Source organism: Camellia sinensis, chromosome 3 (assembly GCF_055761805.1).
Source record: "Camellia sinensis isolate YWXY chromosome 3, ASM5576180v1, whole genome shotgun sequence".
Classification (NCBI taxonomy): Eukaryota; Viridiplantae; Streptophyta; class Magnoliopsida; order Ericales; family Theaceae; genus Camellia; species Camellia sinensis.
This window is the reverse complement of record NC_138963.1, coordinates 114,398,126-114,410,186: the sequence shown is the minus strand read 5'-3', so window position 1 is coordinate 114,410,186 and position 12,061 is coordinate 114,398,126. Positions and strand designations below refer to the sequence as shown.

General features: G+C 34.6%; 1 protein-coding gene and 1 long non-coding RNA gene across 3 annotated transcripts; one reads left to right on the top strand and one right to left on the bottom strand.

Annotated features, from left to right (window-relative positions):
* The first annotated feature begins 4,526 nt into the window (after positions 1–4,526).
* Positions 4,527–10,076, top strand: LOC114308236 (uncharacterized). Its single transcript, XR_003645420.2, has 3 exons — positions 4,527–4,998; positions 7,600–8,185; positions 8,286–10,076. It is a non-coding gene; the product is annotated as an uncharacterized LOC114308236 (long non-coding RNA).
* On the bottom strand, positions 7,845–11,792 carry LOC114308235 (CBL-interacting serine/threonine-protein kinase 21). 2 transcript variants are annotated; one of them, XM_028253782.2, is made up of 15 exons: positions 11,222–11,792; positions 11,074–11,136; positions 10,922–10,993; positions 10,724–10,831; positions 10,556–10,627; positions 10,441–10,494; positions 9,612–9,737; positions 9,433–9,522; positions 9,219–9,344; positions 9,041–9,148; positions 8,812–8,931; positions 8,637–8,702; positions 8,486–8,560; positions 8,299–8,411; positions 7,845–8,219 (listed from the first exon to the last, which is right to left on the bottom strand). In XM_028253782.2, exons 1-15 carry the CDS (start codon positions 11,381–11,383, stop codon positions 8,162–8,164), a joined length of 1,413 nt encoding a protein of 470 aa, XP_028109583.1. In that variant the 5' UTR covers positions 11,384–11,792; the 3' UTR covers positions 7,845–8,161. The 2 variants fall into 2 exon arrangements, with proteins under 2 accessions (XP_028109583.1, XP_028109584.1); XM_028253783.2 differs by lacking the exon at positions 9,219–9,344 and having other exon boundaries at positions 11,222–11,771.
* Between the last annotated feature and the right edge of the window lie 269 nt (positions 11,793–12,061).

The following is a 12,061-nucleotide window of genomic DNA, read 5'->3' as shown; positions in this document are numbered from 1 at the left end:
TAGATGTGTTTTGTCACGACATTGCCAAAGGGGGAGATTGTTAGGTTTTTTCTTGGCAATCCCGTTTGAACAAAACTCCTTTCAGATGTACTTATTTTTGCACTTTTTATTTCAGTGAGGCTATGAGTGTTTAGATGTGAATCCAACCCGAATTGTGCCTTGCAGAGAAGTTTTTGATGTTAATGCTTTCAAGATTGCCACTTCGCTGATTATGACGGGGATCGAGCTGCCCGGTCAGCTCGCGGGGGTCTAGGGAGCAGCGCCCCTTCGCGGGTTCATGGCAGCGCCACGGCGGGGTCGAGGTGCAGCGCCCCCAAAGCAAAATGCAATTTGGCATTCGAAGTTATATGTCCGCCCTTGCTCGCTCGAGCGAAGGAGTTCTCGCTCGAGCGAAGGCTGCGTCCGTATAAAAACCTGAAAGAGATGATTTCACGCTCGAGCGCAGGTTGTTTGGCTCGAACGAAGCCTGTTTCTGTCAGATTTTAGGATTACTTCTCCAGATCTTCTTCTTGGGTTCTAGGGTTTATATTTGGGGATATTTTGCTAGTTTTCTTTGATGTTTTGATTAAGTATTCAACTCATGGTTTAAAGAGTACACATCAAAGGATTATTTGTTTGTTCTACACAAAAGAGAGAGTTGTTCTTTGGTGGATTCTGAAGAATTCGAGCCTGAAGCTTTGGTGGATTCTGGAGTGACTCATCGTCAAGACAATTCCGAGGTGAAGACGGGGTTGGAAGAGGCACATAGGGGTTGGTTCAATTCGGGCGTGGATTCGCTAGGTAATTGAGAGTATATATGTGTAATTCCTTTATGTCTTTTTAGTGGATTGTTTTGTGGCTTTTGCCCGTAGTTTTTTTATCACAACTAGAGGTGTCCAGTTGTGATTTTTCCACGTAAAATCGTTGTGTCAATTTGTCTTGATTGTTTGATTGGGATTGTTATATACTGCTTAAAATTGGTATATAATCACAAATAAACATCTAGGGGATTTCTAGATTTTTCAGAAAGGTTTGGGCGTAAGGAGAAAAGTGCATGGTAGGGATGAGGGTAGGAATGGAATTGCAAAGATTGTACAAAATTAAAATTAAAATAAATAAATAAAAATTTAGGATGTAAGAAGGTAGTTTTGTGGTATAAATAGAATTTCCCTTACATCAAAGCGAAACGCAGATTGTGAATGACTAAGGAGATGAATTAGGATTTTATAGAAATTGGAATCACTGAACTCTGTTGTTTTCACAGTAACACAGTTTTACGTTTATTCCTGTTCCTTTCTCATTGATCTCTCTACTACCTTTTTTAATTTCAAAAGTTTTGTTTTCTTGCCCATTCGTCCAAATTTTCGGCATATATATGTTGTGTTATATAACTCTTACACATTTATTACGTGGGAAAAGTGTGTATTGGTGGGAAATTTGAATAATCTTCCTCTCTTATTCTCATTTCGAAGTCATATGCTTGTCATATGATTAGATTATATTAAACACTTAAAAATTGCGTAACAAAAGGAAGACATTGACACTTGATTAAAAGTGAATGGGTTGGCTGTCGCGATTTCATGTGTAGGGATCAAAGTGAAATTTGGTGCAAAGTACAAGAGTGCAAAGTGTAATTTACCCTTTTATTAGGGTAAATAACAAATACATTCAAGCACATAACAAATGGCCCATTTCATTAATCGACTATTAAGTCAAACTAATAGAGTATATAACATAAGCAATAAATTTTCAAAAATACCTATATTAACATTTATGAAGTAAAAAATTTTATTTTCTTTTTTCTTTTCCCTATTCCACCTTTATTCCCTGTTTTTTCAACTAATAACACTACTTTACATAACCATCGCATCACCATCTCTCACTCTCAATTAACACGATCATTATTATGTTCTACTACCATTTGGTGTAACATCAAAGAGGGTTGAAGGATATTGTGGTGGTGTAGAGAGAATGATTTGATAGTGGATGGTTGAAAATGAGAGTAGCATGATAATTTTATCTTGACATTAGAGAGTATTTGGGTAAAAAAAAAAAATTTCCTATTAGTTCAGTTGTAGAAGAAATGATGACAATGAAATATTTATAATTTCTAAAACATGAAAAGAGAATTCGTATTTTTGACAAATCTTAAAAATATATTTATAATTTATCTTGTGTTATCTTTCTAACCATCAACATACCAACAATACTCATACACAAATCTCAAGCACAAAAATATTCCAAACAAATATCAATCTCACAATATATTAATTCAATCTAGACTATTTAACAAAATTTTGAGCATTTTGTGTGTGCTAGTTATGTGCGCATAAAGTAATGGCTTTCATTATATACACTGGTCACATTTGGTAACATCACTTGACAATGTCCCACAATTATAAAATAACTTTTAATTACAGTAATGACAATAAAGTATTTGGTGTATTTATTGAGGCTATATATGATTGTCTTTTAAAAAAATTATAACAGAGTATTTGTGCCGTTTATTTTTACAATTTATGCCGTAAAACTCAAATTAAATCAAATTAAAAAATTGAGCTTTAATCTCATCAAATGAGATTGGATACATAAATTTTTCTTATTCACTCCACTTTCTCAACGGCCATCTTGTAAGTCAAATTATGAAAGATTCATATTTCTATTTACTATATTTACCCACATGAATCTATGTCTGTTTCTTCTCCTAACACTTCCATTTACCGTTACCGTATCACATCTCTTCACTACTGCTTCGCTTGATTTCTGTTATATATAACCAAACTATCTCAATTTATTCTCTCTTAACTTATTTCTATCAGTGCTGCTCCTACCCATTCATAAATATATTATTTCATAATTTTGTCTTTTCTAATATTGTCACATATCCACCTTAGCATCCTTATCTTAGTAACGCTCATCTTATCTACATGTTGTTTTTTAGTTACCCAACATTTTGTCTCATACAATATCACTAGTCTAATAGTTGTTCAATAGAACTTTTCTTCTAATCTAGTAGGTACTCGTTTATGACACAGTACCCCAGACACACTCCTCCACTTAAGCTATCCTGCCTTAATTCTGTGGATCACGTACGCTCCAATCCCTCCAATCTTTGTGATAATCGATCATGAATAACGAAAATGTTCACTCTTAGATAGTTATTAATTCTTAATTTTCACTCATTCTCTACTTTCATTGTTACTGTTACTAAATTTATGAGATAAAACTAATTTAAATAAATTTAAAACATGTTAATTTTTAAAAAGTTGAGAGATGAGTATTTTTAATTTTTGATTATCCACTCAAGCTTGCAAGAAGCTTCATCAAATGTGGGATGTGAATAGATGTGATAAACAAACCAAACAATTTGATCTTGAATCGTATTTGGCTCTTTGGAAGTTCGTTTGGTTCGGTTCGATAAGTCTAAAAGTATATAAAAATATCAAATTATTTTAACTCGACTTGACAAAAATTTATTTGAGATTGATTTTAAAGTTTAATAAACCAAATTTAAACAAAGTTTGAAAACTCATTAAAATTTTCATATCACACTTGTATAGTTAACTGTTCGGTTGTTTTGGATTGTTTATCACTCTTAGGGCCCGTTTGTTTTGGGAGATAGAATGGAGGGGATTGATAGTGAGGGGATTAATAGTGAGGGGATTGTTAGTGAGGGGATTGATAGTGAGGGGATTAATAGTGAGGGGATTGATAGTGAGGGGATTAATAATGAGGAATTGTTAAATTATTTTTATATAAAATAATAAAACAAATAAAAAAATATAAAAAATTAAACATTATATTTAAAAAAAAATTCCCAATATATAAAAAATAAAAAAATTTCTAATCCCCTCACTATTTTCTAATACCATCTCTACCTCCTCCTTACCAATCCCCCTTCCAAGGGTATTAGCAATACCAAGGGACTAATAGTCCCAACCCTTTCTCTGCAAACAAACAGGGACTTTAGTAATACCTTGGTATTACTAGTCCCAATACCCTCCCTATAGCCCAAAACAAACGGGGCCTTAGATGTGCATGACTTGAGGCCATATTTGATTATCAAACTAAATTGAAATTATAAGTGTTGTGAGATTTAGTGATACATTATATTATTTTAAAAAGAATAATTTTATAATACATACTCTATTTTCTATTTTGGAATATATATCATACTCAATTATAAGTTTTGTAATATTTAATTATTACCTATCATATAAGTTATCACATTTTTATGACATTTATAATAATAACAATATTATATATGAAGAACAAGAACAAAACCCTTATTTCCAAAACAAAAATGCTAGAGGCCCCAAAAATTCTACCAAAAGTTTTACCAAATGTCTCACATGGGTGTGGGACCCACACAATGTGGGTCCCATGTGGGTCCCACACCCATGTGAGACATTTGGTAAAACTTTTGGTAGAATTTTTGGGGCCTCTAGCATTTTTGTTTTGGAAACAAAAATGCTAGAGGCCCCAAAAATTCTACCAAAAGTTTTACCAAATGTCTCACATGGGTGTGGGACCCACACAATGTGGGTCCCATGTTCTTCATCCGATGTGCGATTTGGATCTCTATATTACACCCATTCGAGTGATTTCAATTCCTGAGCTTGTTCCAGACTGCATTATGCACGCAACCGTACACTGCTCTACCCGATTCAATTTTCACATTTTTCTTCCCAATTTCAATTTCTTTGCAGAGCTAAGATGAAATTCGCCAAAAGAAATCTTTTTTCGGCTTTGATTTTGCTCATGTCCTCTTTGATTTAGCTGTCCTTCCCATGGCTTCAATGGAGTTCTAGAGAGAAAAGGTTTCAACCAAGCCGAAATGGCTAAATTGCTCCAGTTTCAATCATTAAATTGAAAGGAAGAAAAAAAAAAAAAAAAACACTAGCTCCAACAATGAAAGTTTTTGAGATGGTTTTGAAAATTGCAATATCTACACATTGGTGAATTGCAGTTGGTGATTGTTATGTGTGCTGTCACTCCCATTGGTGAAAATTACATAAGGTGTGGTCTATTTACAACTTTGTTTCAGCAATGTTCTCTTTATAATGCATTAGATTCACTTGTTTAAGCATTATTTCAATCACATTTTTGGGCTCGAGTACCATATATGTGCAAACATGATTCGTGTCACTTGTGATTCACTTCAATATGGATAGAATTTGGAGAATGCTTCACAACACTTCTCAGCTAAAATTGCCTGTCATAACAGGGAAAGATCTGTTAGGAAGACGAGCTATGTAGTCAAATATCACCTTTTTTTAGCATCTCCTTAGCCTTTTCATGAACAACAAGATTACAAACCCAGACTTATGAACCCATAATTTACCCAGAAAAATAAATAAATGGTTGAAATTCATTTTACTCATGGACTCCATACTTCATCAATTTAATCTCTACCACACAAACACATTGTTGACAAATTATAGGCAGATAAGTCTTGGTTCATCGCATTTTTCTTTCACAAAATGTAATGGGCAGAATCTACTTTATCTCTTGTAGTTTGGCCTCAAAGAACTTTACTTCCATATCTTTTAAAAATAGCCAATTAGGCCTCATATGATTTTGACCATTTTGCATTGTATTTTCTTATTGCTAATACTTCTATCCAAATTGACGGAATTTGTTCCATACACTCCTAAAACAAGAGTTTATTTGAAAAAAGTCCAATCAATGTCAAAATACAATGCAAAATGATAAATATACTTTCATCTTCATCTTTTTATTAAAACGTGTGGTGCAATGAAAGTTTACAGCTCACACTAATATGGCATGAACCTTGACCTCGCTCCACCAATAAGGCACTTCACACACACTTCACCAAGCGACGTGGGATAGGTACATAGACTTGCAACCTTCGCCACACTCCATCTTGGCCTTAAGCCACAGGAATCTTGGGTCTTATATTGGGTCCCCATGTGGGACCTACTCAAGGATGTCAAGCTCCTCAAGCTCATCCCCTGTGGGATTCATCAAAACACATCTCCATATGGTCCCAAGTACATCTCCCTATGGTCCTGCCCCATATTTTTGGTTGGTGCTAGCTCTGATACCATTTGTAATGCCTTGGACCCACGTCGTACAAATTGTCCACTTTGGGCTAGGCCTGCATGATTTTAAAATGCAGTGTACAATGAAGGTTCAAAGATCACACTAATAAGGCACTAACACACACTTCACCAAGCGATGTTTGGCTCATCTTATCCATTTTGGCCCCATGCCTCAGCAGTCTTGACTCTTTGATTGGGGCACCACGGTGACGCTCTACCTAATCTGTCAATATTGTTGAGGTCTTGCCCTTTGTACTATGCCAGAGCTTGAGCTAAGTTTGTGTTACCAAATTCCATAGGATCATTCATGAAGTGGATTATGAGCATAACTTCAACCTTGTTTTGATCCATTCTCTGATGGAAATTCTTGTTAGAGCTCTGGATCGCATAGTGTTTGTTTACGATTTTTAAAAATTAATTCTACACTCACTTTTGAAAACACGGTCAAAGGCAAGAAAATTTGAGCTAACCAGTCGTCCCAGCGGACGTCCCACCAGTCGTCCGACCGGTTGACCGGAACAGTGCAATAATTTTTTTTATTTTTTCTTTGCAATTGACATGTTAATTTTTATATATTCAATAACAAATATTTTCCGAATTTTTAAAATTTTTTTTATGTGTTTTAATAGAATTTTGAGTTGTGCGTTTGATTATGAGTTGTAAGTTTTTGTATCAAATATCATATGTCACATCAAAAATTCTCCACTCAATTCAAAACTCATTCACCAAACAAATTTTCCACACTCAAATCATAATTCCAAAACTCACAAACTCAAAATACAACTCTATTATCAAATCATATTTAGAAAACTCTACCAAACGCAACTTAAGACTTTCCATGTTTCATTTGAAACCTTCATTCAGGGTCAGCAATTCTGCAATTACTCCAAAATTAAAGTCACTGTCTCTCAAAGCATACAGATGAGAACAATTTGGTGGGACTCCTGAAATGGATGCAAATATGATACCTGATTGTAGCCAAAAAAAAATTGGAAAATTATTTTTATTGTGGTCTCCACAACACCTTAGGTCACAGGCTTTTGCTTTGAATGGGAGGACTGCAGGCCACTGATCCTTTTTCTAAGAAACTTTTTAAGTACTTTTTTTTGTTTTTTATTTTTTTGTTCATGTGTGTGTTAATGACAGAAAATGACACACCATGGCAAACACGGTGCATCATTGATTGCGATATACAAACATCGAAACAGTCTGATGACTGAAGATTTACTAAAATCTTTCGCTGATGATATAAATTATCTTACTGGGGATTAGATGACATTGATAATAAATGTCAAGAGCATTGTCTCATGACTTGATATTTATTGTTGTGAATAACAAGCTGCTTACCAAATTATGGTCCCTTGATTTTCCATAATATAATATACTTGTTTGTTTAAAAACATCCCCAGGATTTGAGCAGTCAAGAAGCGAGAATTGAAATGGAAAGACATCCCTCCCTCTTTTTCCTTCCATGTTAATGAAGAACCTCTCCTTTTTTCTTTTTTCTTTTTTTTTAATACTGTTTTTCTTACTTTTCGTTATCTATCTATGCAAGTTATTTGTAGATCAATATTATCGGTCAATCAATATACTGGGATTTCAGAGATCACCTTGTTGGAAGCCTTGGCACTCAGATTGGAGCAACTCAGAGCTGTGTTATTTATAGCCAATTTCGACAACAAGTTATGGTGTTTTTTTTCCCTCTTAGATCATGATCTATGATTTGCATTATCATTTGTAGCACCCGGGGAAAATAATTGAACATATATTTGACCAGCAGCAGTCAAATAAACAAGGTTATATCTGGGAAAGTCGAACACATGAAGGATTTCTTCCTTTGTCAGTTCTCTTTCAATACAAATTATGTTTATTAACATCTTTGAACAAATAAGTTAAAAGAGTAAAAATCATCAGAGGAAGCAAAAAACTTATTAAACATGTAAGTAAAAACCTCATTAAACATGTGAGTGTAAGCCTTATCATGCATAATGTTACTATTGCCTTCTTTTATTCCTACATTCACTGTTTTGCTTTACTTCATAATGTGCTTTACAACCTTCTTTTAGGGATCATCAAGAGCATCTCTCAGACTGAATGTTGATACCAAACGTGAGATATCAGGAGGAAGAATAGCCTCGCAGGTGTTTATCATCCTTGTCATTTTTCTGTCCAAAGCTGCATAATTGAAAATTGTTGGTGAGCTAACTAACAAATTTTTCCTTATACACCTTTTCAAATTAGATTTCAAGACTACCATTTGCTTTGACGAATATTTTTGTTGCTGATGATGACTTCCTTGGGTGCTTGTGTTTTGGATGGAACACCTGATTCTTCTTCAGTCAGCATACTTGATAAACTTTGGCAGAACTGGTCATCATGGTCTGATGGTCAATATAATTGGCTTATACAACACACATGTACATAAATGTATAGCTTATTACCTCTTTGTACGGCTCCAGGTCCCCTACAGATTTCGATATTTCTACAACACAATGTGTAGGTGCCACCTCAATTACCTGAATTTTTCCACTTACAATGGGTGAGAATCTGATATCATGCTTTTGAAGGGAAGGGTACATGACAATTATTTACCTCTGCTGATAGGTTCAGGCATGACCTTGAACATCTAGTCATCTTCTGTTTTGGATGAATTTTCATCTGATATTGTCAAGAAGTGTTAAAATATCAGAGCAGGAACGTGGGATATTATCCTGATTGAAAAAAAAAAAAAAAAATTAAATCTAATATTGATTGATCTAGATTATACCTTAGATTTGTTCATCCTTTCAACTGAGAGACTCACATCCTTTGCAGCAGCCTCAATCTTTTGTATGGTTTCATTGATTGTATGCTTGGATCCTAGCGTTGTTTTCTGCTTTTCATTATCCTAAAATTGGGACAAAGGTTCACTGGATTTTAGAATGGAAAAAAGAAAAAGAAAAAACAAAGAAGCATTTATAATTATTGAACCTGGGTTCAAGATATGTACAACATGCCTTTTCTTGAAATAGTCCTGACAAATCAAGGTCATGTGACATGGCTATTAGCTGGAAAGCATTTATGAAACTTGGAGTATGGGGTATATTTGTCTCAGTCACATTTTCCTGCAAAAGAGATGGTCTATTTAGTTGACATTATGAAACTCTCTATGTTGCCACTTTGTTTAGTCATTACCTTATCTGAATTGAAAGCTGCATGAACATCATCCAAGTCTATATCTTCATCACATTCAATTCGCACAGCAGGTTTGTAATTTGTTTGAAACCATTGATGGTCAATAATCTCGGGTGTTGTTATTCGCTGCAGTGACAAAACAAGAAATTGTTCTACTTATTCATTTTAATTCCACTATTTGTTCTGTTCTATATGTGATGGTGTAGAGCACTACCTTTTGGGGATTTGGTTCAAGTATCCTGGAGATCAGTTTCTTTTGGCTTTCTGTAAACCACTCTGGAAATGTGTATTCTGCTCTTGATATCTTTGCAATGACATATTACGGGGTATCAGATATCAAAATTTTCTGATTTTTGAAACTTGGGTGTTTTGTAATTTAGATTGGAAGCGTACCTTTCTATACAAGTTCATCAGGCTACGCTCATCAAATGGCAGATAGCCAGCGAGTAATTCATAAAGGATTACTCCGCAGGACCAAACATCTGCTGCTGCTCCCTCATAGCCCCTATTCGCAAGCAGCTGTTCACCAAATAATGAAGCATCAGCCATGGGATTGAAGCCAAGTAAGGCATGTTCTGTACATCATAAAAGGGCTTAGTCTTCTTTCCTATGAAGCATAGATACGGATAATGGATACGGATACAATATAATATGGATATGACAATACGGCAAAAAAAGAAAAAGAAAAAAATGATATGGGTATGGTTAGGTAACATTGATTTTTTTTTATTTTTTTTTAACTTTTATTGTTTTATTTTTCATGAGTTCAAAGAATAGTAAGAAACCGTTCTTTAAGAATTAGATATTAATTTAGTAGCCAATAATCAATTTACTTGTTTTGTTTTTTTGGAGATAAAATCTGAAATGTTGAGTGCTATTTTTATCTCACTATTTTCATCCATAAGAAATAAGAAACTATTGAAAAATTGTTCTGGTATTTATTCTAACAATTATACTTTAATGATATGCAAAAACTATTACAATTTTAATTTCATAGTAGTTTGGATACCTGACCTACAATGTTCGAAAAGTATTTGATATTTCTCAAAAGTAAAATCTAATATCGGGTATATTTAGGAAGTATTAGATACATATCAATGTTAGCTTCTTTCATTTCTGTTTCCAACCTAGTTTGCCCTGCATCCTTTTGCTTGCAAATAAAAAGTTGATGAAGGGGGGGAAGAGTCTTATATAGTATTCCGGCAAGAAAATTGTTTCTTACCTCTGGTGCTACGTAGCTTGGAGAGCCACATACAGTAGATAGCAGGTCTCCAGGCTGCGAAAATACCAATTATTAGCAAGAAAACCCCTGGAGGACAGAAAATTAATTTTGCTACCTTTCGCAACGCGCTGAGTCCGAAATCAGATACTTTGAGATTTCCTTGGCTATCCAAAAGCAAGTTCTGTGGCTGTATATGAAATTCCATGTCAATTTCCATTCTCTCCCTTGCGGAGATTTGTGAAACAACATGATAATATGATAAGGAAGATGGTTTCATTCTGACCTTTAGATCTCTGTGGTAAACACCTCTGCAATGGCAATAATCTACTGCGTCGATTAACTGCTGAAAGTGTTTCCTTGCGTCTCTTTCATTCAACCTATTAATGTAGGACTAGAAACGAAAAGTTCAATGCAAATTAGAATTCTCTGTTTGATCTCAAAAACTAGATTTCGATTCCATAGTCTGCTATTTGCAACTCACCATCTTGTCGGATAACTGCCCTCCCGATACATATTCCATTACTATGTAAATTTTTGTCCTTGTCCCAATTACCTGTGATTGGAAATCAATGCCCAATTCAAGTAAATTCCATAGGAGAGTCGAAGTCTAAATTTTTAGGACAAACAACATACCTCATGTATCCTAACAATGTTTGGGTGATGTAGAAGTTTCATTGTTCTGATTTCACTCTGTACCTGAAAAACAGAGCTCCATGTATTAGAATGAAAAACAATCATAGAGAACACAAAGAAAAAAAGAAATGGGTTGGGAGTTATTCACCTGGTATGTTAGATTGTTTTCCATGACCATATGCTTGTTGATGATCTTGATTGCCACATACTGACTATTGTCTGTGTTTATTGCCAACTTAACCTTGGCGAAAGTACCTTCTCCGATTGTTCGTCCGATTTGATACTTTCCAATGGTGCTTGCATATCCCATGCTGTTATCTTCTTCTTCTTGAACTACTACACACCTTGTAAATGTTCTTTATATCCACTTCGTTCTAAATTGGTGATGAAATTGGAAGCAATCCACTTCTCTTTCGTCGATGTTTCTTCCTGGTTCTTGATGGATTCAAGTGCCATCTTTATGAATCTCAAGTCTTAAAAAGTGAGAGCTTATCAGAGTCACAGTTTGTTGTGAATATATTTTATTTTATTTTATTTTATTTGAGAGGTTTGAAAAGGTCTATCTGTTTTTTGTGTTTGCATGTGTGTTGAAAGAGAGGGGAGGATGACTTGCTGGCTAGTTGGTGAGTGAGGGGGAGAGAGAGGAGTGGAGGGGCGTGTGGTTTGAATGGAAGGTAGTGGATCCTCTAACAACCATGATGATCTACTCTCTCTGGTTTGGTCACACTCTGTTGTTTGAATTCTTTCCAACAACCCTATATCAAAACCCCAATGAAGCGGATTTAGTTTTGATTATCAATTTTGGAAGATAATTTTTTACAAGGGTTTGTAAAATTTGAAAACTTATTTAGTTGTATATTTTGAAAATAGCTTTAGGATGATTTCTAATTTTTTTGTAGTTGAATAGATAGGTGCGAGAGAAAAATTGATTGATTAATGTGTAAGATGTAAGAAAATAAGAGAGGGGAGAGAAAAAAATTGATTGATT

Bases quoted from the DNA above. Each gene is read 5' to 3' on its own strand.
- LOC114308235 (XM_028253782.2), bottom strand. From the start codon at position 11,383: ATGGGATATGCAAGCACCATTGGAAAGTATCAAATCGGACGAACAATC. The intron at 9,345-9,432 runs GTAGTGCTCTAC...TTGTCACTGCAG, and splicing joins TTGAACCAAATCCCCAAAAG to CGAATAACAACACCCGAGAT. The intron at 8,412-8,485 runs GTAATAAGCTAT...CATGATGACCAG, and splicing joins ACCTGGAGCCGTACAAAGAG to TTCTGCCAAAGTTTATCAAG.